The 23,344-nt window shown below is 43.5% G+C and overlaps 1 protein-coding gene across 9 annotated transcripts in view; it reads right to left on the bottom strand.

Moving 5' to 3' along the window:
* Window positions 1–23,344, bottom strand: part of GBF1 (golgi brefeldin A resistant guanine nucleotide exchange factor 1) — a 113,307-nt gene that overhangs the window by 3,017 nt on the left and 86,946 nt on the right. For 6 of the 9 annotated variants that reach the window (XM_080620589.1, XM_080620588.1, XM_080620586.1 and 3 more), the window contains 26 exons: window positions 22,892–22,990; window positions 22,283–22,477; window positions 21,752–21,938; window positions 21,159–21,299; window positions 20,556–20,644; window positions 17,935–18,137; window positions 17,358–17,481; window positions 16,931–17,056; window positions 16,245–16,327; window positions 13,772–14,008; window positions 12,838–12,931; window positions 9,869–10,045; window positions 9,319–9,383; window positions 9,095–9,218; window positions 8,473–8,544; window positions 7,030–7,124; window positions 6,429–6,582; window positions 5,992–6,214; window positions 4,223–4,386; window positions 3,667–3,913; window positions 3,074–3,273; window positions 2,018–2,168; window positions 1,519–1,649; window positions 1,106–1,207; window positions 421–534; window positions 9–186 (listed from right to left, as the gene is read on the bottom strand). In XM_080620589.1, the coding sequence (XP_080476715.1) occupies window positions 9–186; window positions 421–534; window positions 1,106–1,207; window positions 1,519–1,649; window positions 2,018–2,168; window positions 3,074–3,273; window positions 3,667–3,913; window positions 4,223–4,386; window positions 5,992–6,214; window positions 6,429–6,582; window positions 7,030–7,124; window positions 8,473–8,544; window positions 9,095–9,218; window positions 9,319–9,383; window positions 9,869–10,045; window positions 12,838–12,931; window positions 13,772–14,008; window positions 16,245–16,327; window positions 16,931–17,056; window positions 17,358–17,481; window positions 17,935–18,137; window positions 20,556–20,644; window positions 21,159–21,299; window positions 21,752–21,938; window positions 22,283–22,477; window positions 22,892–22,990 (3,775 nt within the window). Of the gene's footprint in view, window positions 1–8; window positions 187–355; window positions 535–1,105; window positions 1,208–1,518; window positions 1,650–2,017; window positions 2,169–3,073; window positions 3,274–3,666; window positions 3,914–4,222; window positions 4,387–5,991; window positions 6,215–6,428; window positions 6,583–7,029; window positions 7,125–8,472; window positions 8,545–9,094; window positions 9,219–9,318; window positions 9,384–9,868; window positions 10,046–12,837; window positions 12,932–13,771; window positions 14,009–16,244; window positions 16,328–16,930; window positions 17,057–17,357; window positions 17,482–17,934; window positions 18,138–20,555; window positions 20,645–21,158; window positions 21,300–21,751; window positions 21,939–22,282; window positions 22,478–22,891; window positions 22,991–23,344 lie in introns of those variants that run through there. The other 3 variants (XM_080620593.1, XM_080620587.1, XR_013957150.1) reach the window with 2 other exon arrangements.

Genomic DNA, 23,344 nt, shown 5'->3' on the forward strand with positions numbered 1-23,344 from the left:
CTTTGTACCTTGGATGACTGTCTGTTTGAAAAGCTCATCCCGCAGCCTAGGTAAGAAACAGTCAATCCTTTCCCACGTGATCTCCCAGAGATCCGAGTATCCCGTCCGTGAGTCAGCACTGTGGAATATCCCAGCTGTATCCATTACAAGCAGCATATTCTTCAGAGACTCTGGGATGGCCTCCAGCTGTAATCAGAAACACTCCTCAAGTCACAGAGAATGTACATATAGCAATGAAGAAAAGCCCAAAACAGCTGATGGGCTGTCTTGGAAACAGAGGTCAAGGGAAGAAATCATGGAACAAAATGGTTTTGGAATTAAAAGATTAAAAAAAAAGCCAAACCAACAAAAATACCTTTCAAGTTCAAAAATTGATGAATGGCTGTTCAAAGCAGTGCAGCATCACTTTCAGCATCTTACCAGTAAGTCACTGGAGCCAGCATGCATGTATTTGTCCATGAAGTCCAGGATTGTCAGCCACAGGGCAGCAAAAGTGGTCAATGAGAGCAGGGGGGAGAGATGTTGTAGGAACACCTATAAAAAAACCAAACCATAACTACTGTTAACAAGTAGCTTCAGGGCTGCTACTCACAGCTTGACAAGCCAGTTGTGCAAATCTGGAATTCCCCCTCCTTGTGGCAGGCTAGGAGCACACACAGGGCCAGCGTGAGGATATCAGAGGACCCCACTCTTCTGAGCTGTACATAAAAGAATGGATGCTGTCTCCTTTGCATGAGGCCACTGCAGCCTGCATCACCATGTCTTCCAGCCCTTCCAGGCTCTCTGCCTTAGGTCAGTACTATCAGCTTGTAACATACATTATTTCACCACTAGAACAGACTGCCTTCAACCAATGTTGAGTGAAATACTTCGTAAGGTATAAACTCCTTTCTGACAACTCTTCCAAAGGCCAGGATCATGGAGACAGTTCTGAAAAAAAGGCATGTCCCAACAGCAGAAGGTGGTGAAGCCCAGCACCGAAGACAGTCAAGCTAGCAAACTGACACCTATCCAGATGACAGATGCTGAAAAGCTAATAAGCAAACTGTTTGTCTTGAGGCACATGTTTTCCTCTGAGCTTTCAGGCAGCAAGAAGCACACTCACCTTGGAGAGCAGCGTTGAAGCTCTCATCCGAGTTTCTTCCATCCCACCAACATCAGCTGGACTGATGTTCTCGAGTAGCTTGGTTAGCAGAGGGAACAGCACCTATTGGGTCAGACACACTGGTATTTCAGAGCTGATAAAATGACTGATGAGATTTGCACAGCCTTACAGGAAGGAGCTGGCTTTTGGGACTGGTGGCTTCTAGGCAGAGAGCATGGGATAACCAGTGAGAAGCGGAAATGAGTGGACTCACTTCAATACTCCAAGAGGCTCTCTCAGAAGCCTAAGTAGAGAAGAACTTTTCACAAGATCAAAGTAGGGAATGCCTTGTCTTTTGTGGTGCACCTGCACCCAGCTTTGCTCTTCATGACAATGCTGTTCTGCCTCCAAGCCCAGCCCAGCCAGGAGGTTACCTTGTTGAAGCAGGACTCCCATTCCAGGGCATCCAGGGCCTGCAGGTCATGTACCAGGAGGGCTCGCTGCAAGTAAGTGAGTGCCTGCATCCGTACCTGGCGTCGGGCATCACAGCACAGCCAGGCAATACCTGCAAGAGAGGGATTCAGGGCAAAGCCCACAGCGGAAGTGTCACATCCCTACCTCCCCAGTCTAGGGTGAAAAGTCTAATGAAGATCAAACAGTCTGGGGGAAGGAAAAAAATAAATATAAAAGCATTATATTTGTTCCAGGCCACAGACTGGGAATCTACTGTCAGCTCCAGAATCAAGCTGGCAGCTAACTCATGCTAAAGGTACCATACTAGATCTGATCCAAGTTTGTTTTCAATTACAGCAGACCCTAAACCCCACCTCTGCCTGCTTTCTGCATTCAGCTTTTGGCTACTAAACTTTCCCAAGTGCTGCTATTATTCTGGAACTGTCTATGCTCACTCTCATCACAAAGGGATGGCTTTACCCTGTAGCAAAGGACACCAGCAGTTGGACCACAGGGCTCGGGAATCTGCTTGGATTTTCTTCCCTGCTGTCTCTAGATGGCGTTGCTCCTCTGCCCAGGAGCTGTAGATGGTGGCCGCTCGTGTGTGCAAGGTGTGCATGAGGTCCAGGAGCTGCAAGTCAAGCATCACGTTAAGCAACACATAGAACTTAAATTTTTGAAGCAGTCCTGGTCTCTGCTCTTCCCCAAACCAATGCGAAAACACTCAGAGCTACTCAAGCCTGCTTCCTGTATGCACATAACCATGTATAGCTATGGAGATGGTGTCAGGCTCTGCTCTCCGTGACCTCCCTAAGTAGCCAAGTGCCAAGCATCTTCAGCAAGATCTATGTCAGTTCACTAGCCATGTTAGTCCCATCTTCCAGCAACAGCATCCCAATCTTGCTAGGAGAAAGAATGAAGCCTTTCCTGGCACACAGCACTGACTCCCAGCCAGAGGGGGAAACACAGTGATTCAGCTACGCTGCCCAGGAACAACTCTGCAACATTTTTAACAAAAAAACCTCCCTGAGCTCCCTGAGAACAGTTCCACATGGGCAAATGACAGCATTCTAGTCACTTTACTACTCAACTGAGGCCCAACAGCCTGGCAGTCAACAGGCCTGTGCCTTCACACCTTTGAAGTACCACCTGGAAAGAGAAATTACTCCCTCATCCCAGTACCTCAGCCCACAGGGCCTTCTCCTTTCCACAAGCTCAGATGCCTTATCAGACTCCCCACTAATCTTACATGAACCTTATGCCATCTATCTTACCTACTGTAGTGACTCAGCTCCAGACTCCATCCTCCTTGCTTTTCAGAGGAGTTCTCTCTCCACTACTATTTTGCTTTTGTCTATCCAAACTGCAGTGTTCCTCTTTCAGTGCAGAACCACATTGCCACCAGAGCCACTCTCTGACATCTAGTGCTCACTAACCTAAGGTGCAGCCCCCCCTTGCCTCATGAAGAATCCCAGTGACTTCCTAGAAGGGCCCCAAGTATGGGAAAGGAGAGGAGGAAATCCTTGCTATACTTACGTCCTGACTAACCTGTAAAGACACAGTGTGGTAGCTGGCAGGGATGCTCTCATCCTCATCCTCATCACTATGTGTGTGTGCCTGGTGCTGGCTCAAGACCCGGGATCGCCGTGTGGAGCTCTCCTTTGGCTTTTTTTTTAACCGACTGGATTTACTGTCATACCTGTGGCTCTTCCCCCTCTTTTCCTGGGACTTGTAGCCTAGAAAGTAAAAAGTAGCAACATATGATAAACACACTCCACCATGAAATTTTCTGCCTTTCAATGCACACAGAGCCACCTTTCAATATCCCCAGCAGAGGGCCCTGTCCTGTAAAATGACAACTACCCACTTGAAGATGTACCCAGCACTCCTTCAGGAACAGCCTTCAGCAACAGCTGATACTGCTACCTCCACATCAGCTCCAGACCTCCCCCTCTCTGTCCCAGGGAGAGGGATAAGAATAAGGTCCCTGCTGCCAGCAGGAGCCAGGACACTTTTCTCACAACAGACCATCTACTGAACACTGGAGACTCATTCCCTAACGGTATACTTTTCTTGCCGCCTGGCTACCCCAAACCCAATCTTGATTGTCAAAACAAGGGCCATCTTACCCCCATTCAAGCTTGCCTCCACAAAGATGCGGATGGTTTTGACACAGAGCTCAAAATTCTCAGGTGTAACATGGGCAGCATCTCGCACAATGAAGGACAGGGACTCTACACACTTCATAAGAGACTTTGTGTCGTGTGGGCCCAAATCCAGCCCCACAGTCAAGCTGTACTGGTTGACAAGAGGAGATGGCCCCAGCCTGCTGAGTCCAGCTGTGGATCTCGAGGTGTCGATGTCATCTTTCCCCACCTGCAGGGTATAGCAAGAGAGTAGCAAGAGGGCAGCATAACAAACAGCACCCCCAGGCACATGCTTAAAGGGACTTTCTTCTGCAGCCAACAGACAACACTTCTGTGGGATCTGTTTACCTTTTTAACTAATTTGCCTCCAAGCTTTCTCCTCTTCATCTGCACCTCCTCTCCATCCTCCCTTTACAATGTCAGTTCATCTTAGCTCTCTTTTGTACTATCTTACTCTTTCTCTCCCTACCACACCCTCTGCCCACAACCATGCTAGGAGTAGTCTTCTTCAGGCACCAGAAGCCCATCGGCTACTCACCACTAGCCAACCACTGTTCATGACATCCACATCTGTCCCCGAGCGATGCATCTTGCCTGGCTTCCCATGGTCCGTGTACACCTCCGAGTCAGAGGTGTAGCCACGGTCCAGACTCATGTCACTAGGATGATAGGAGGAGGAGACCTCACTGTCTGACTGAGCACCTTCAAGACAAAAGGCGTGGGTTTTAGATGAATGTCAAATCAACAACTTGGAAGAGTAGCTGTGGGTAAGGGAGAAGCAATTCAGATTAGTCAGATCAGCATCAGCTAGAAACCACCAGTGGGCCCTAGAAGACACTGTACTAGGCCTCTCCTCCTGTGAGAACTAAGACAGGAACATGCACAGAAGACAGCAGGAAATGGGGATCTTTGATACTTTCTCCCTGTAGGTGTGTTGGGTCTTCCCCTTCAGAGGGAAGGGGCTCTCCATCCTCTGCTGTATCACTTGTCAGCCTGACCATGGTTTTAAAAAGGGCATGGAGTCCAATGCTTTGACTCTGGGGGAAGAATCAGATGTGCCACACAATTTAAGAACTACTGAGGTGCTAGGTTCATCCAAGACAACTCAAAAAGCACAACATGGAATCACATGACTCATGTAGGGCTTCTGCTCCAACTAATACTGGTAAAATCTCTCTCATGAACAGCACTATACATTAGCATGTTCTACACCTGTCAGATCTACCTTACCTTACCTTTGGGATAACCTTAAATTTCATGTCCCAAGCACAGCAGCCTTTGCAAGGGCCAAATTTAAGCTACTGGTGTAATGTTCTTTAAAAGAAAAAAATCATCCTCTCCATCATTCAATATTATCTAGAAACTCACCAGCAGAGAGACAGACTTGCTGTGAACACAGTGTACCAAACATTTTCAGAAGGAACTAATGTTCTGATGTGCAAAGTGCCACAGTCAAGTAGCTTGCTCAATCAGCAAAGACAGAAACAGGAGAAAAGAAGGTAGGGGGGAAAGATGGGAGAAGACAGCCCAGCATTAGCCCAGAAGGCAAAGGCCACAGGAGTTTTGCAAAGTCAATTTCCTTTCGTCTGTCAAGCACAAAGCATCAGGGCCCAGCAAGGAAATTCTAGAAAAGCAAAGAGGAAAAGAAACGCTTCTGGAAAAGCCTTTTCTTACTGTTTGCTTTAAAAGTTTGAAGCTGTCAGCCACAAATACACTGCCAGCTGCCTAAAGAAAAAGAGGAGCAGTTTGCTGAAAAGACTGTCTTTCTAAAACAGTTAAGACAAGTGGGAAATAGTGCATTGGTCTAGGCACTCTGAACACAAATGTATTTGAAACAGAATAAAGAACAACACCCTTTATGAGATCCTTTAAATGGGGACAGAAAGGACTCAGTCCCACAAAAAGAAGCAAGTATGACAGAACAACAGCTGGATTTACATTACACACCCAGATGAGAGATTAAGGCTGTATTACCCAAGGCACCAGACCACAACCAGCACAAAATGCTTCTTGGGTAGAGCAAAGACCTCCTACAGCTGCTACAGCTGAGATCAGTTTTCCTCCCACTGCTCCTCCAGGGACTAGCACCTGGACTGCTGCTTGCTGAGTAGGAAGAGATGGCAGAGTAGACACGACAGACCATGGGGTAGGACTGAACAGCAGGTGCTGGTCTTTAATCTTGCTAATGTAGTTTAATATCAGCTTTGTTTTCTTGCAGTCCCCTTTGCTAATTGAAAAGCTTGAGGAAGCAGCTGCTTATCTGGCAGGCAGGCATCAGATTTCCTAGCAAAAGCTGGTCTGTCTTACCTGTGTCGTTATCTGCCCTTGCTGTAACCTGCAGGGCTGCAGGTGGCTTCACTCCAGACCCAATACACTCCAGGAGAGTGAAGAGTGTGTACCAGTCATCCCCAGAGTGAATGTTGGCAGCATTGGTCTTCAGGAGTTCATGGAGGCCGTAGGCAACCTCATGGCTAACTCTGGACAGTACATTTGGCTTCATCATGAGCAGGATACGTAATGAGAGGAGAACCTGCCAGAGAAGGAGACAAGAATAACAATCCCTATTATTTACACTCCATTCTCCAGCAAAGTCCCTCTTCATTTAATTTGAGCTACTTACAACTGCTGCTTGTTGTTACCTGCAGCACAGACAGGTTAAATGTAGGTCCATCCAACAACAATTGGTTTCCTGTGTTACCAGATGTGGCCACAAAACCCCAGTAAGCCTTTCCAAAATCCCTTACCTGTGCACTGATTTCTTCCCGGCGAAGGAGCCGAATGGCCAGTCTCAGCAGCCCTACTACTGCCCTCTCCACCAAGAAGCAGAACTCCATTGCATGGACACAGAGATGATAGAGGTGGTCTCGGACAGTTTGCCAGACACAGGTCACACGGTCCCTAGCCACAACAAGGAGGGAAAGAGGAGGATGAAAGGCGATGAGACAAGCAGGATCTAGCTACCTCTCCCTGAGCTCCTGACAAGCCAGTATTTCTTCATTTCAACAAAAATCACCAGCTGCTAGATATAAGAACAGACACATAGAAACAACAAAGCCATCAAATTTCTTATTTACTTCTTTACTTGCAAAGCAATCAAGTGGGAGAATCATCCTCCAGAGTTTAGTTTATATTCTCCAAATCTCAGGATATCAAGCAATAATTCACAGGCGAATACCCCCTCTGTTTGCACATGGTAAAGTGGAATTGCTAAGCCCTGAAATTACAGCCACATGCTGCTTCAGATGGCAAATCAAGCACATAAGGAACTCATTCCCTGGACCCAGGCAGCAGCTGCAGTAAAGCAGGGACATTTACACTGCATGTGCATGTATTTCAAGGTCATACCTATTCTCCAGCACAATCCTCAGAAGCATCTCCAAGCAGAAGGCAGCATCTTCTTCATCATATGTCTCCTCATCAGGAGTCACAGAGATTAGAGCCTAGGAAAAACAGGAAATGTTTGTGAATCACAAGCCCCCAAAACTGGGGGACCAACAAGTGAGGACCAACAGAATGGCTTGAGTCTGGGCATAACTGCACTTCACTGTCTGGAGAGGTCATGCCCAGTCGATCAAAAATGCATTGGACAGAGGTCAAGCTAAATATATAGAAAACTATGGTTTTTTATTATGCAAGATGAACTTAAAATATATTAAACTGAGGAAGTCTCTCAGATGGAGAGGAATTGTGAAAGCCAGCAGCTTCTTGCTAAGAATACTGTGAAATACAGAAAAGGCAAATACCTAGGAATAACTACAAGTACTGGAACTATTCCTCTCCAGCCTGCATATGAAAGGAGAATTCCTGACATAATAGGGGCAGGAGCAAAATGTTCCTCCAGAACTGAGGTGATACTCAAAAACGAAGTCACCATTTCTTCATGTGGGCCAGCAACACAGTGGTCTGTGTGATCCAATCAGCAAGTTCCACTTCAGCTGTTTTACGTGTTGCTCTTTGGAGTTTACCCGCTGATATTTATTTTGGAACTCAATACCTATTGTTCAGAACCTCTGCAGCAAGTCTTGATAAATAAATTTTCCTTTGTTTTAGCACAAGTCTCAACAATGTCATGAACCCTGCTGATGAAGCCAGTGAATTGCAATTACAGTAGCCTGAAGGGAAAGGCATTTGCACTTTAAGAAGCCATGGAATTAGGCAACACACACACTGCCAGCCCACACAGCATCCTTGCAAGTGTTGAACTGCACTGTTTACTTTTGGAAATGGTGAGCAGCAGCCAGATTTGTTCCACACCCTGGAGCAGTCTCACACTACACACTACCCTGAGAAGCCATTACCAGAACCAGGCAACTAACTACCCTCCCCCGGGGAGATAAGCTTCTCTAGCCCAAAGGCTAGTGAGTCCAGCCTTATTACACTTCCTGCAGCAGCCAGGTACCACACTACCTAGGGGCACACAGTCAAATATTTCTGTCCAGCTCTTGCTTCTAAAATGGCCTTTAAATACGTTCTCATTAGGCACACAGCACATCAGAAAAGATGAAAAAGCATAACCTTAAGCTCCTACAAGAGCTACACATATTTTCAAACACTTAACGTGACTTCCTCGAGGCTTTTAGAACACACTCCACAATTTAATGTCTTCCTCTACTACTAAAGCAATTGTGGCTGCCAGCACAGAAGTTACATGTAACAGCTGAACTAATGACTGGTTCCATATCTCAAACGGGTCCAAGACCTCCTTCAGGCACAGAGCAGCTAGAGGAGCATATATGCATGATCATGCATAGAGTACTTGGTCCATCAGCAGTCCAATCTCTCTCTCACCTTCATTAGCTCCTGGAGGGACTCAAGTTGGAGGAATTTACTTTCTGTGATCAACTTCTCAGGATCACATTGCTGCAAAAGACAGAAAAGAGGACTGTGCATCTGGGGGATGGGGAAGGCATACAAACAGAAATACAGCTTGTTCCAAGAAGGATACAGATAGTGGCTTTAACAGAATTACCTGGAGGAAAACTCCTGCCAGCCAGTTCTCCTTTAACTTCAATTATTTTCAATAGACCTGATCTGTGCTAGACAGATTTTAACAGATAACTCCTCTGTGCACACGCTACTCAAAGTCCAGGTTCAGATTTTGTTGGCTTATATGCCTGAACACTGTCTTGGAAAAAAATAGTAATTTGAGGATTGTTAAATTTGTCTTCAAATGTAGGAGAGCAGATCCCAGCCTCCTGTGGGGAATTATTCCTTTTTTTCATTTGTTACTACATTTGGGCACAGCAGTGTGCAAGCTGTCAATGGAGATGTGCTTCTCTTTAGTTTCTTACAACTCCCAAGTCCTCTGGAACCAGCAATACTGCCTAGAAGCATGTATTCCTGGGGCCTGTTACCCACATAGTACTGTCACCACAAACAAAAGCAGGTTCTCTATCAGCCTGTATGTTACCTTTATGCATTCCAGAGCTGCTCGTTTTGCTTCCTGTGTCTCTGTAGATGGCCCTCTCATACCAGATTGCTCTGTCCCACTGAGAGTGAGCCAACTAACAAAACTCAGCACTGTAGATTCACCACTGCAAATCAGAAGACACCAGCATCAGTGAAAGCTAAGAAATCATATCATTCTCCAGCTTTGGTACAAAAAGGACTGCCTAGGTCATCTACACCACTCACCGGTTAGATGGTGTCTCCTCACGTTGCAGATAGATTTTGCCATTAGGATCCACAAAGTCTTCGACCTTGAAGATGGACCAGAACATGTATATGATAATTTGTCTACTTCTTTGAAGCCTTCCCTCTCAAACCTGTAATGTTTCACTTAGTGATGAAACACTATGCACAACCACTCACATAAGGTAGTCACCCCAGCTCTTTACCTCCTCGCCCCTTCAGTAAAGTCTCATCCCCATCTACCAGTACCAATACTGTATTCTAACACTTCGTGCCTGTAAGCATGTCCTTCTGTACAATATTCAAAATCTATTCAAGTAAACGAACACTGGAATTTCTTAAATACAACAGAAAGAAAAAGGGGAAAAAAATTAAACCCTAATAAAAGGGGCTGGAGGCTGCACAAAACTTGAACGCTACACCCTTTTCAGGCTTTCTAGCTCTGTATAGACTTTACCAAAGCCAGAGCTCTCCCCCTCTTTGAACTGGTGCTATGAAAAGCCATCTTCCCACTCCCCTACTCTTCAATTACCCACAAGCTGGCTATTATTACCTCCACCATGGCCTTGGGCAGCAGCTCTGCTCGGAAAAGCTGTAACATAGCCTCCATAATGTTTTTCCAGCCCTCCCGCAGAATGTCACCATGGCGATGGGCCAAGTGAAACACAGTCTTTGCTGCAATATGGGCCTTGGGATTACTTCCAAAAACAGTGGGCAGGTTCTCAATAGACTGCAGGAAAGAAGAGGGGGTGGCAATCAGTCAGCAAGAGTTGTTTTCTTTTCAACACAAATTAGGGCAGACTGTTCAGAACTGGGTATGGAAAAGACAACAGTTCTGTGTACGATGCTTGGATAACTCCCCGGCTCATATTCACTTTGCACAAAACGAAGGACAAAACAGCTTACCTGCTACAAGATGAATAGCTGAACCACCTAGACATAAGCTCTCCAAGAATAACAACAATACAGAACATTTTGGAAGCGCTTGCTGAAAACTCACACTACTTTATTCTGCCATGGGAACTCACTCCAGGATCAAAGTTTTCCTCAAAAAAAATTCCTCTGGAAGCAGCCATTACTCTGCTCTACTGTTATAGAAGGAAACTACAGCCAAAAGCATTACTGACTTGCAAAGCTACTCCTACAACTACTTGAGAGCAAGATTCAAAGTATGAGTGAGGAACCCTGACATACAGTTTCTGCCAATAATTGCTGGATAAGAATTCCTCATAATCTGTTCAATGCACTCTCAGCTTTTCAAAATAAGAAAGTGTGCTAAGTCATTGAAACAAACCAAATATATGCTGCCAAAAGAAGACAAAACCCAGCAATCATGTGAGCTAGTATCAGACACAGACATGCTCCATGTTTCAGCAGTTACTTAAGCTCACTGCAATGTTCCTTTTGACAAGAGATGGGCTTTGACATTCTCTTGCTTCTCAGGACAAAAACCATACTTATTCCTTCAGCAAGAAAGGAGAGAGAAGACAGGAAATAGGATGGATTGAAAACATGGATCTTCCAATCTCAGACTGGAAATTCAGAAAAACTAGGTCTTGCTTCAGCCAAAGTGCTGGAAAAGCTATTATCAAAATGGGTCTTTGATATAGAGGTGAACTCCCTCAGAAGCGCCAGTCTGGAAGTCTGGCAGAAATGTGACAAGCCATTTGTTTTTTCAATTGTTGCCATGGGGAAACGACATGAACACAGACATCACTGAAGTCTCAGAGTGCAAACACCAATATTCATGCTTTTGTACTGTGGCAACAAGCCACAATCACAGAATTAAAACACACATGGGCTTTGCTACTACTTATACACTGACTCACTATGAGTCTTAACTGTTAATCAAGAAGTCTCTTCTTAAATCATTTGATCCCCCTCCATGTTCCTTTTCATTCCTCTTCTTTCAACCAAAGTGGCCATACATAGTGATTGCAGTGCTTGGAGAAGATGCCTGATCACCAGGATGATCTGACCTAGGAAGTGACAGAGCAGCTAAAGTGACACTTTGATGTTCTTCCCTTGCTTTCTAACAGTTGCTCTTTGTTTTGCCTCCTCAGTGCCTGAAGACAGCCCCTCCCCTTCTCTCCTTCCACCAGACTGTCTCTCAAATATTTGTTCAGTTGTCCTATTCCACTACTGTCTCCAAGCCTTTCAGGAATTTAGGACAGCAGAAAGTAATTGGTGTACTTGGAATCTGGCCAAAGATAAGAATTCAAAGCTTTCTTCAAATCCAGAAGTCGCTGATTCTATGTCATCACCAAAAGACATGCCTGCTTAAATTTACACAGACCTCGGAATACTCCAGATTCCATTTTCACAACTAGATGGGATGCAGCTGGCAACAGCTGGTGCCTCTGAGGGCTCAGTTTAGTTGCTTCTACTGTGTAAATCTGTGTCAAACAGTTAATTTCATGGTGGACATTCCTCCGCTTGTTTATCTATTGGTACTCTCGAAGACTGGTATGCCTGGAGAGGATCAAGCATTTAATCTTTACTGTTGTGAGTAGTGGATGATGAGGGAATCTACAGCAACAGGACTGCTTGGGATTTCTTTGCCTTTTAATAGTCAATCTGGTACTTTTTCACTCCTATCAATCCCAGAATTCATAAAACACACAGTCCAAGCAATTCCATCTCCCTGCAGCCTAATTCCATTAACTGGATTAATCTGCAGGACTGTTCATTTTCTGCTATACCTTCATGGGATCAAAAAAAAAAAAAAAAAGAAGAAGAAAAATCACCCTTTTGGCCTTTTTATTCCCATGCTTTCAGCCTTGAATGATTCTGTTTCCCCTTTTTGTATGTATGGCAATTCTAGTCTGCACAATAGAGGTCTTACACTGGGTCTCAGAGCAATGCTGTGGGAGTCTATGCAAGCTCTGACCCTCTACAGATGTTGCTGTTGTCTTCTGCTCAGCACAAAAGCACAGTCACACAGTCTGCCACACGCTATCAAATACTGTGGGGGTAAACAGGCTAATGCTGTAACACACCAACAGGTTTGGGCAAGAAAAGCTTACATCAACCACTGTACCTTTAATTTATTCTCACAGTATATTCCACGGAATAGGTCTTTAGGGCTTTCTGAAAGTGGGGCTAACAGCACATCTTATTACCAGACTCCACACACCAAACAACAATTCCATGTACTTGTTTTTCTAACCTCCTTATGCTGGGTGGATGCACAGCCCCTATATTTTGGGAGGGGCTTGCTTGGGATCATGGACAATCACTGTCTTGATCACAGGGAACACTTGGAATGAACACTTCTACATCACGGCATTCTGCTCTACACAAACTGACACTTGTGAGGTCAAATTTGCATATTTGTGCTATAGAAGTCCTACTTCACTACTCACTTTTCATTGCCTCCTCCAGAAAACTCTGGGCAGGGCCTGACAGGTACCTACAGACACTGTGATAACTAAAATAAGCAAATCTTACTGCTTAACAGAGGAAGACAGATCAGATATACTAACTAAAAGCCATGCTTCTTTCCCCTCCTTGCAAACTTACCTCGCTGCTGAGGGCTGTAAACTTGCAGAGAGAAATTATAAGATTGTCAAACACATCACTAAGGCCATAGTGAGCAGAAATCATTGCACATTTTCTGAGGAAAGAAGATGACAGAAAATAATGTAGTAAGTCAACACAGACAAGCCTGTCTACGGGACAGCAAATCAGAGAGCCTCTCTGTTGACATTTTAGACCTTCCTTTCCACTTACTCCGAATGAATACTGATGTATAGAAGTCTAATATTATCCCGCAAATAATCTCAATCCTCATCCATAGATCCTGATATTTGTCACTTTCAAGAAGTGAATCTAAACACAGATCACTTAGACCTGAGCCAGAATAGCTAATCTTCTGTCTTGACATAAGAAAGTTGCCAAGATTGGCAGTAGCGTGGAGATCTAGTTTCCAAGAGATCATGGTTACAGCACTATATTAACAGAGCTTAAAACTATGCTTAAGTCATCATTTGATCTGGATTTAAGCATGACCAAAGATTGTTCTAATACAGTTTCCACAGATTGTAAGTTTTGCTACGGCCTCATACACCAGAGGTTCTCTTCATATACAGGGATTTTGCCAGCATTGCTGTGCAAGTTAAAAGTGACTTTTCTCCTCACTTCTAAGCAGCACAGCTATTTCTGCAGATCTTTTAAATCTAACCAGGTTGGAGTTTAAAAACACATACCTCAGACACTTTGATTTATTACAGCACAGGAGTCAAGCCAAACAGTGAACAGCAACCCAGAAAGACCAAGATGGGATGAATCAGTACAAATGACAGAACAAAAACCAGAGGACCATAGGTCACTATAAAATGCTCTTCAATTACTAAGAAAAATAACAGCTGATGTTCACTGTGATGTCTCTAGCAGGTAAACAGGAGACAATGGCCACACTTTAACTCTTCTGCGTCTTTATGATTGCAAGAGTTACCTGAAACCAGAGATAGCCTTCTGGATGATTGTTTCTTCTAAGCTCTTGTCAAAAACATAAGAAAGTGCTGCAATGGTTGGCCCCCATGTCATGGTGAAGAGATCATGGTCATAGCTTCCAGGAGGCACATGGAGAAATATTCCCTCATCAGTGGCACCACGATGCAGGAGGACATTCCAGATATAGTTTTCCTTTACCAGGCCCGTCTGTTCTTCTGGCATCACTATCTCATCATTTCTACAAGGGAGGAAGGCAGAAAGGTTGAATTTTTCATTCTGAGCCAAACATAACATTTACACAGTGCCTTTCATTACATGGTCCCAAAGCTAGGCAATACCTACTTTGGAGTGATTTTGCCAGCTCCTGAAACATTCTATTTTCCTAGGGCTGTCTGCTTCCCCTGCCCCTCTCTGCTATCTTGTATATGAAGTTTGGTGGCTTTCAGCAGCACCCAGCAGCAGCCAGGTAAGGACGGTATTGAAGAAACTAAGTTACCTTACACTACAAGTGCAAAGTACAACACATACTGTAGTTAAATGATGGGAAATTCTGGACAGCAAACTGGCAGAGCTTCCACCCTCCCCCACTGGTACAGCTTCACTGCCCCCATCCCAACTTTCATCCCATTAGAGTGCTCTGCATATCTCATTACTCCCAGATAAAAAATTTGTCATATCACTGCAGTCAACAGTAGGCATGTAGCTGTATAAGAATAATGCAAAGATTCCTACTGTTCCAAAATCAAGTGTCAGGAAGCCAAGTAGCACAAAATTAAAGACAAGTCAAGAAATATATGATGGGTGATTCATAACCAGGGTACCACAGCTCCTTACTCTAACTGGATTAAAGGTATACAATAATAAACCAAGTATGATTAATGCCAAGTAGTACTTGCAATCCTAGGTTAATATATATCAACCTAAATGCATACTCCCTTGACTTACACAAGAGAGAACCCTCTGCAAATGATCACATAAGCAAGAGTCTCAGATCTACTAAGTACAGGTGGTTGCAGCCAATCTGAAAAGTAGAGGTCTTTCTGCAACAATCAAAACAACAGAAGCAATTTTCATGTGCTAACAACAACCATAAACCCCTCTTGATTTATGCATAAGAAATAAGCTCTTCTCAGTTTCAGGTGCCTGCATATTTTGACAAAAGCAAATAATTACTGAGATTATATAGGAAAATACGTTTGCAGTCAATAGCACATTTTTTTTCTAAGAACCCATATTTGATTAATACCAACAGAAGCAAGTGAATGGTTTATTTGGAAAGTCTCAGGAGATTAAATTGTGCTCAAAAGTGAAATGCTGAGATCCTGAAGAGATCATGCACTACTTTGCACAGATTACAGCCTGATTTCCACCTTGCCCCAAATAATAAAAAGAAAACAGATAGCTCCTCATCAACTATGACACTGAGGCAATCTATCTGAGATGGAGCAGTACTGAAATGACAGACCAACTATTTTAGCCATAGAACATACTGAAAAAGCTGAAGTATCTGGTGAAAGGAGGATAAAATGGAATAGACTGGAATAGAGGCACTAGATAATGAAAATATATGAGAATATTCTCAGGGTATTACTCAAAACATTAAGAACACCCTCAGAGGAAACAGGCCAATCAGAACTAGAGTTCTACTTGAAAGCTGGAGCTAGCTCTTGAAGAATTTCTACACATTCAGCACAGACAGCATCCCCACTTTCCTGCAGAAGGCTCAAAAGGGAGGGTCAGCCTCATCACACTGTCCTGCTTCCAGCCCTAGCCACTATCTGCCACTGCAGATTGAAATCAGATGAGAGTCGCATCCTGTCTCCTCAGAGATGTTATCTTGTCAGCTTCAAATTGGCTGGGCCTAGATTTACTGATAAGCTAGATTTCTGAATTATTATTAAACTCCCCACCCAGACCTAGTTTGTGCACAAAAGGGCCTCAGCCACCAGGAATTCTCCTCAAATACTTGTCAGTGTGCCAAGAGCTTCAGAGGGTGGCAGAAGAGATTGATGCAGACAGCAGCCTCCTATGAAGAACTCAAAAGCAGAACATGTGAAATTGAGACATGTTATGTTAGGGCACCAGTGCTCTCCTGGGGGTGAGACACTCTCTGTAACACAAAAGGTTCTAAAGAAGTCTAAAGGCTTGGTCTGGAGAAGAGAGCCTTCCTAGATACAGCATTTCACACATGCTGGTCTTGCTCAGCCATTCTTTTGCATGTTGACAGAAGTAAAGTTTTTAACTTTATCTTAAACTCTGTGGATTAAAATACCATGGCAAGAATCCAAAGATACAAATCCAGTGCAATCACTGTGACAGTACTTGTTAACACAGCCCTACATGGGGCTGGAAGTTGGTATGAGGCAAACAGACGCATGACCTGTAAGTCGCCTTCTATACTCTCCAGAGGTCCCACAGACCAAGCAACTCCAGTTTGCTCTCTGCATACAAGGAGATCACAGGTTTATGCTTACTTGATGGCATGGTACATGTCTTCCAGTATGTCCTGTTCAAAGTCTTTGCCTCCATTCACACCTTTCAAGTTCTTTCGAAACTCCTGAAAAAAAAGTTACACCAAAGTTAATTCCTAATATCTCCTGCTTTAACTGGTTGGCTAAGATCAGTACTCTGCTTGTTCTTCATGGGACCAGAAGGAGATTTTCCTATGTTCTTCAATGTGCAGCCTCCAAGTTCAAAGGCTAAACACTATTCTTAGAGGCAATAGTGTGGAGCAATCCCCGTCTCTGCCCACAGGAAAAGACAGAGACACAACGTAACACATTCTTAGCTGAGACTAGGCATCAGAATGACAGGTCTGTACCACTGCACTGATACTCACAGGACCTGAACCCTCTAGAAGCCCACAGCAGTGCAACAATCTTCTCATTCTTACTATGTCTTAAGGTACAGTTTGCTCACACACACACAAGCCTCTTGATAAACTTGACAAGCTGTCTGCTAAGTCTGTAATTCCTCAGACTGCCCCTTACCCACAGTTCCCCTCTCAAACTGCACTCAACTTCAGCGCTGCATACCAGCTTATTGTGCATGAGTGATGAATGCCAGGGAAAAAAAAAGGAGATTGCCACTGAGAGAAAAACAGGTACCACATTGCTATCAAAACCAGAGAAGACAGGTGCCTAACACTGGTAACACCCACCTCCAGAGTCATTGGGACGTTCTGCTTGCGGACATTATGGTTGTGCTGGTCAGTGTTCAGCATAATAACCGCATAGGCCAGGGCAAAGCAGGCATCACTATTAGCAAATGGGGACCCATTTGATTTCTGAAAGGCAAAGGTATGCACAAATTAGTCCTACAGAAACAGTGGTATCAGTGTCCTGAGACAGTCATTTTCCTACCCACAGTACTGAATCACCTCTGGGACAAACAGAAACCTTAGGCTCTGGCTCCAGCTTCCAAAACACTGGACATTTATGTGCCACTACCACCTCCTACAAAACAACAGCTGCTGCCTGCTGGGCACAGTAAGCTTATATAGGCAGTTTAATCTGACATGTCCATTATGGCAAGTGTATGCACAAGAAAGAATGCAGTTTTGAGCTTTCTGCCCACCAAGTACACACCCTCCAATGTTCTGTGAAGGCTTCTAGCAGTCTCTGGATTACAGGCGCCTCTCCCGGCAATCTGAAGGCCTCTAGATAAAGTCGTAAAGCTTCATCCAGCCTTAAACCTTGGAAGCTGAAAGTCCTGCAAGAAGAATGAAATGCAATGCAATGAAATGAGATGCAATAAATCTGCTGACTACAACACTGTTACGTTTCAGTATCAGAATACCAGATTTCACAGAGAACAGGCAGTAAAGAGGGGAAGGGTAAGGAGAGAAGAAATATCATAGAATCACAGAACAGAATGTACCATAAACAGGCAAAACCCAGTAAAAGACAAACAATCCTACAGGTGATTATGTGTGTAATCATGTCTCTAGTCTTCACAGAGACTGGCCCTACTGAAAGGAGCTAAAGTATCATGCTATATATACATATCTAAGGTATTACCATATGCAAGAGATGCAGAGGATTAAGGCATGATGGTACGCAGAGAATTAAGCAATACAAAACTTATGTCTCCACTCTGCTTTAGTGCTTTTTTATCACTGAACTCCTGACTTTCACTCCTTTCTGATTAAAGAAAGTTACTCACCCAACAAAGCTTTCCAGCAAGTCTATGTTCTTACGGTCACTCACAAATTCCCCAATCATCTTTTTGTCCAGACGAGGATTTTCCCGTAGCCACCTGGCCACCTCATTGTTGTCGATGGGGGTGGCAAGAAGGTTCTTCTCCTGCAGAAACTGTATCCCTTTCTTTGGCTTTTGGTTGAACTGCTCTGTTCCAGTTATCAGGAGCTGAAGGAGACATTATGGTAATTACAAGCTCAGAGTGCATTTCTTAATTTAGATTGTTCTTGGCATTTGAGCCAAAAGCTAAGTAGAAAATACAACAACCCTAGCATAATCAAGTTTATTGTACTGCATAATCTGACAAGAATGCTAACCAAGGCCAGAAAACCTTCATTCACCACAAGGATTCACTATCAAATAATATTGGACAGAGCAAGCATGAGCTGCCGTCTTTGAAAAGCTGAGCAATTAGCTCTGCTACCCCAGACATCTTACCTGCTCTATTACATAAACAAAGCCTCTGATGAACCCCAGACACGTGGCAAGATCAGCTCTACCAGTTACAACTGCATTTCTGCTCCATGCCCTGTTCTGTACCCTTTGGCTCCAAGCTCTCATACTCTATCTCACTGCCAGGAGACATGCAGCAAGAATCCTTGGCACTTATTCAGCAAGTGCAAGGAAGAACTGCTGCAAAAGCTTAAACTAAGAACCAGAAAATATTCTGCTAGTGAGACATGGTCCAGGAACATCTGGTATTCCAGCATGACAAGACTGTCTGTAGGCTGGGAAGAACAAATGCATTTTTGGTTTTGAACGGAAGTCAACTACTCTGTCCTGCTTAATTCTTCTTTTAGGAAACTAGACTGTACCACAGTCACAGTGTAATAAAACACCTGACTAAGAAAGGGTTAACTGAATGTTCTTGACAGCGTTCAGAAAAACCAAAAGCACAAACAACTATATGAACTTTACTAAGGCACCGGAATAAATGTCAGTTCCCTGTTAGCTCCTATCACGATCAAACTGCTAGCGATGACCTAGTGAACTAAATTCGTGACCATCATGATTACTAGCTTCCCTGGGTTTCTCAGTACCTCAGAGTCCGCTAGCCCTCTGTTCTCCACTTCCCCTGCCTGTGGGAACATCTTCCAATTGCGGCAAAACACTGAAATAGCATGGAGTGCACAAGGATCCAGTGAGGGCATAACAAAATAATAACCATATGCTGCCTGGTATAACAGGCCTGAAGGGATTGTATGTTGCTAGCAGCTGTTCAAGCTTGAAATCCTGTAACCCAAGTATTCGATGGACTGGTTATACTTCTTAAGACCACCTGAAAGGAGACCAAACTGCTCGCAGTCTGCATTGCATTTACAATCATGTCAGACCTATGTTTCTGAGCTTCTGGCCCTTGCCTTTGGAAACAAAGAAAAATCTTCATTTGATGCATAATTTGTTTTCTGTTTTTATTTAGCTTTTTTCCTCTTTTCAGCTGTGGTAATGTTTATTACTTCAGAGGTTAAAGGAAGCAGAAACTGCTGGTGCCATATCAGCATCAATATTATCTAAACTGATTGTTTTGTGTGCCATGTTTACATGCTCAGGATGAAACCATTAGCAGATTTAGGGTCAGGAAAGGTTTTTCCCTGGGCAAACTAACAGATTTATGAGTATCTTTCTGCCTTCTGCTGCAGTGTAAAGCACTGCCCTTTTTCTATGACCACCTGGAACTTCTATTAAGCAACTCTCAACCACTGGCAATGCTCTTGATTTCTTTTAACCCTGTTTTCCAGCACAATAAAGCTGGAGTATTATGAGAAGTTTTCAGTTAGAACAGTGGAAGCATTATGCAAGCTCCCTTCTCAACAACAGACTTTCACACAAAGTCCATCAGCAAAGCTGCCATGAAAGCTAGACTTAATGCTAAGTGTTACAAATGAAACAATTACTAAATCAATATCCATTTCTTAGAACATAGGTAATGCCAAAACTCGGTGGTTCTTTGAAGACAAGAACAAGCAGGCAAGTGCGCAAGACAACAGATAAATACAAAGCTATCAGCATGGAGCACCTTTGTCAACACTAGACATAGACTTGAACCACTCAGGAGTTTTGCATTCCTGAGTTTAGACTATGACTTGGATTAATGAGGTTCAAAGAAACGGACATCTAGACAAAGAATGGCTTTGTCACATTCAAGACAATCTTTTCAGTTATCCATAACAAACAAATCAGAATAGCAGGCTGGACTGTTAATTTCTACTATGTGCCTCTTGGTATGCTCTCCATTTACAGCTTTGATAAGAGTAGGGAACCTACCAATTTTAATGAAAGTACCAATTTATGTCCATGTAATGTAAACTAAATCCATCCACCCAAAAATCAGATGGATCAAGCTTACAAATTGTGCCACAAAATTTCCCCAAAGCCTCTTGCAACTTTTAGCACAACTAACCCAGAACAGATAATAATCATTGCTGTCTCCGCAGTGTAGCAGGATTTTCAGTGATTACTTAATTCTTACCAGCAGCGACTAGAACTCAAAAATTCTGAGATACGACCACTTATGCAAAGCTCACATAGGATGAGAAACAAGGAGAACACTCAAAAGATCCATTTGTAGTATATCCCAAATCATACCTTCTTTTTGTTCTTAATCTGCATAAGTTCCTGAGGGTTTGGAAGGATACAAGAAAATCGAGTAGGCTTCCTGGGGATAGTCTTCTCAGCTAGAAGGATAAAGCATCATTACAGACAAACCTATCTCCAGAATAGCACTCAGCCCACAACAGAATCCCATCGTAACTTTCAGTCATGAAGTCTTGCTGCAATGTGCTGCTATTCAATTACTACATTCCTCTCACCTACATTTTCTCCAGCATAATTGCAGAGTAGCTTCTTGTCCTGGACATTTTCACACATCCACAAGATTTAATTTTCTGGCTATTCTGACTGCCTACATTATTGATCCCCTGGAGGCCTCCTGACTATTAAAAATACTAACCACTGGTTTTATGAATTTCACAGACTTTTGCCCCAAAGTGACCCACCAGACTAACCCCCCTTCCTGAAGAAATGCAACAGTTAACAGGCATATTTAGCACACACATAATAAACTGATATTCACCACATAACTCCTCCTGATTTTGAACACAAACTAGCTACAACGGTCTGTCATATAGCAAGACCAGTCACCAAATGTCATATACACTCAGAATGTCAGGGTACCACAGAGATTATTACCTGCTTCACTTCCTCCTTCCAATTCCATGCAGCCCTCCTTCATCTGGTCAGCCATAAGACAACCACTGGTGGGAGGACATGCTGCAGCTGGCTCTGAGATTGCACTGGAAGATTTTCCCTCACTGAGTACTCTCTCATTATCTGTAGAAATTAAAAAAAACCCAAACAAATCAACAAATCAACCCACACATAAACAAACCCGTAAGCCAAGGGAAAAGCTAGCAACAGAGAAATAATTAACCGATCACTCTAAACAGAACATATGCTCATTCAAAGGAGTTCCCCCCAGGTAACTGCAATTCTCAGTATTCCTCAGTATTTTGTCTACATGAATTCCATGGCATGCCCTTTTTATGTTGTGACTGCCAGTCTTGACATGGCCTTTATACAAAATTCCACAAGGGGCACATTTTAGTATCTGTAAATTTTACAAATAGGAAGGATATTAATATCAGTGTGTAGTTACAAAACATGCAACAGGAAGACTGAAAAGATATATTTAAGGAGCTTACTATGTCAGCTACCAAAATGAGATCTGCAAGTTTAGCATAAGGCTAAGCTTAATATCAAAATATCAAGGAAAGTGGTCTTACTATTGCTTGTTTCTTTGGTGCTGTTCATAGTTTCTGGGCTGGATTTGACAACTTCCTTCTCTTGTTGATGTATGTTACTCAGCACTTTGGCCTGGCAATGTGCCTCAGTGCTATCTATAACTGTCAGCAACGCTTCCAGAGACAACAGGTGAACAGTATACAGCTGTCCAGAAACTGGGAAGGCATTCTGGGAAATAAAATATTAGTCACTTTTCATGCCTCTGTCACCTTAACTGGGGAAGGAAGCTTCCCTCACAGCTTGGGCAAGCCTAAAGCATACAACAGAACACCCCAAATTTTTCACTTGAAGCTTTCTAGTATATACTTTCTGGTTCATCTGCTCTGACATTATCAAAGCACCATGGCTATTCTTTTCTCTTCTGCTTCTAAATGTTAAATGGCTCTTCATCTCTACATACTACTCACCCCGAATGTTCTAACCACTCCCATTCTTAAGTTCTGCATCTTACTGGCTTCCTCTTTGGCACCCCTCAGCTCCCTCCCTCTAGCCCAGCAGCTGCAGCTCAGCACCTTGGAGAGCAGCTTGGTGAGCTCCTCGAAGAGGTTGGCACAGTAATAGTCACAGTCATAGTTAATGTACAGCTCGGTCACGAAACTAGGGATCCTCCACAGCTGAACAATGGCTTCCAAAGCCATCTCCTTCATTTCATAGGGCATCTTTGGGTTTTCCACAGTGATTATTTCCATCAGCTTCTTGACATACATCTGGCAGAAACACAGGGCAGCTCAGTTTAAGGAAAGAAAAAAGAAAGCAGGACAGTGAACAGCTTTGAGGACTACAGAAATAGATTTAAGCTTCATCTTCCCACATGACACTCCATCTTTAATGATATCTCATTCTAGAGGAGGTTGTAAAAAGTTTTCATACAGTTTTACCATTCAGTGCACCTGGATTTACTGTTCTAAAAAGCAGTATAAAGGCAGTAGTGCAGTACACCAGTCTCAAGGACATTTTATTATCCAGCAAGAAAAGGCCTACACGACCTACCCATAACCCACTGAGTAATTTATACAAAGGTGAATTGACATTTAGATTGTATCCTTCTCTTTAGCTATATGCATTCAACTGAAGCCCAATAAACATTGCTAGGCCCCCTGTGATACTCAAAAAAAACTCACCTCCTGCTGGAATTTCAGATGTTCTCTCATGCTCTCAAAGAGAAGAAAGCACACCCTGAGGGAGGCTGCATACAGATTGAGCCGTTCAACACTCAGGAGCTGAACAAGAAATAAAAATACCTTTAAGAATTACAAAGGCTAATCATTATGTGCTATAAGTAGCAGTACTGTGGCACTGCAGGCATCACCCGCAACAGCTTTGAGATCCACACTGCCTCCCACAACAATGGTATTTCAAAAAAACAATCCCTTATTCAATCTCCTGGCCTCACTTTTTGGTAATGAGGATGAGTATACTTAATTCCCTTCTGCTTCTGGTAACACCTCTCCTAGTACAACCTTATTCTTTTGCCATATCCACAGATCGTCTTAGTGGAGAAGGAACATGGGAGAAGACCTGCCTCTGAGATAGCCCTTTTGCAATTAATAGCTTAGTACTCCAATGGTTCTGCC

This window comes from Psittacula echo (assembly GCF_963264785.1).
Source record: "Psittacula echo genome assembly, chromosome: 6".
Taxonomy (NCBI): Eukaryota; Metazoa; Chordata; class Aves; order Psittaciformes; family Psittacidae; genus Psittacula; species Psittacula echo.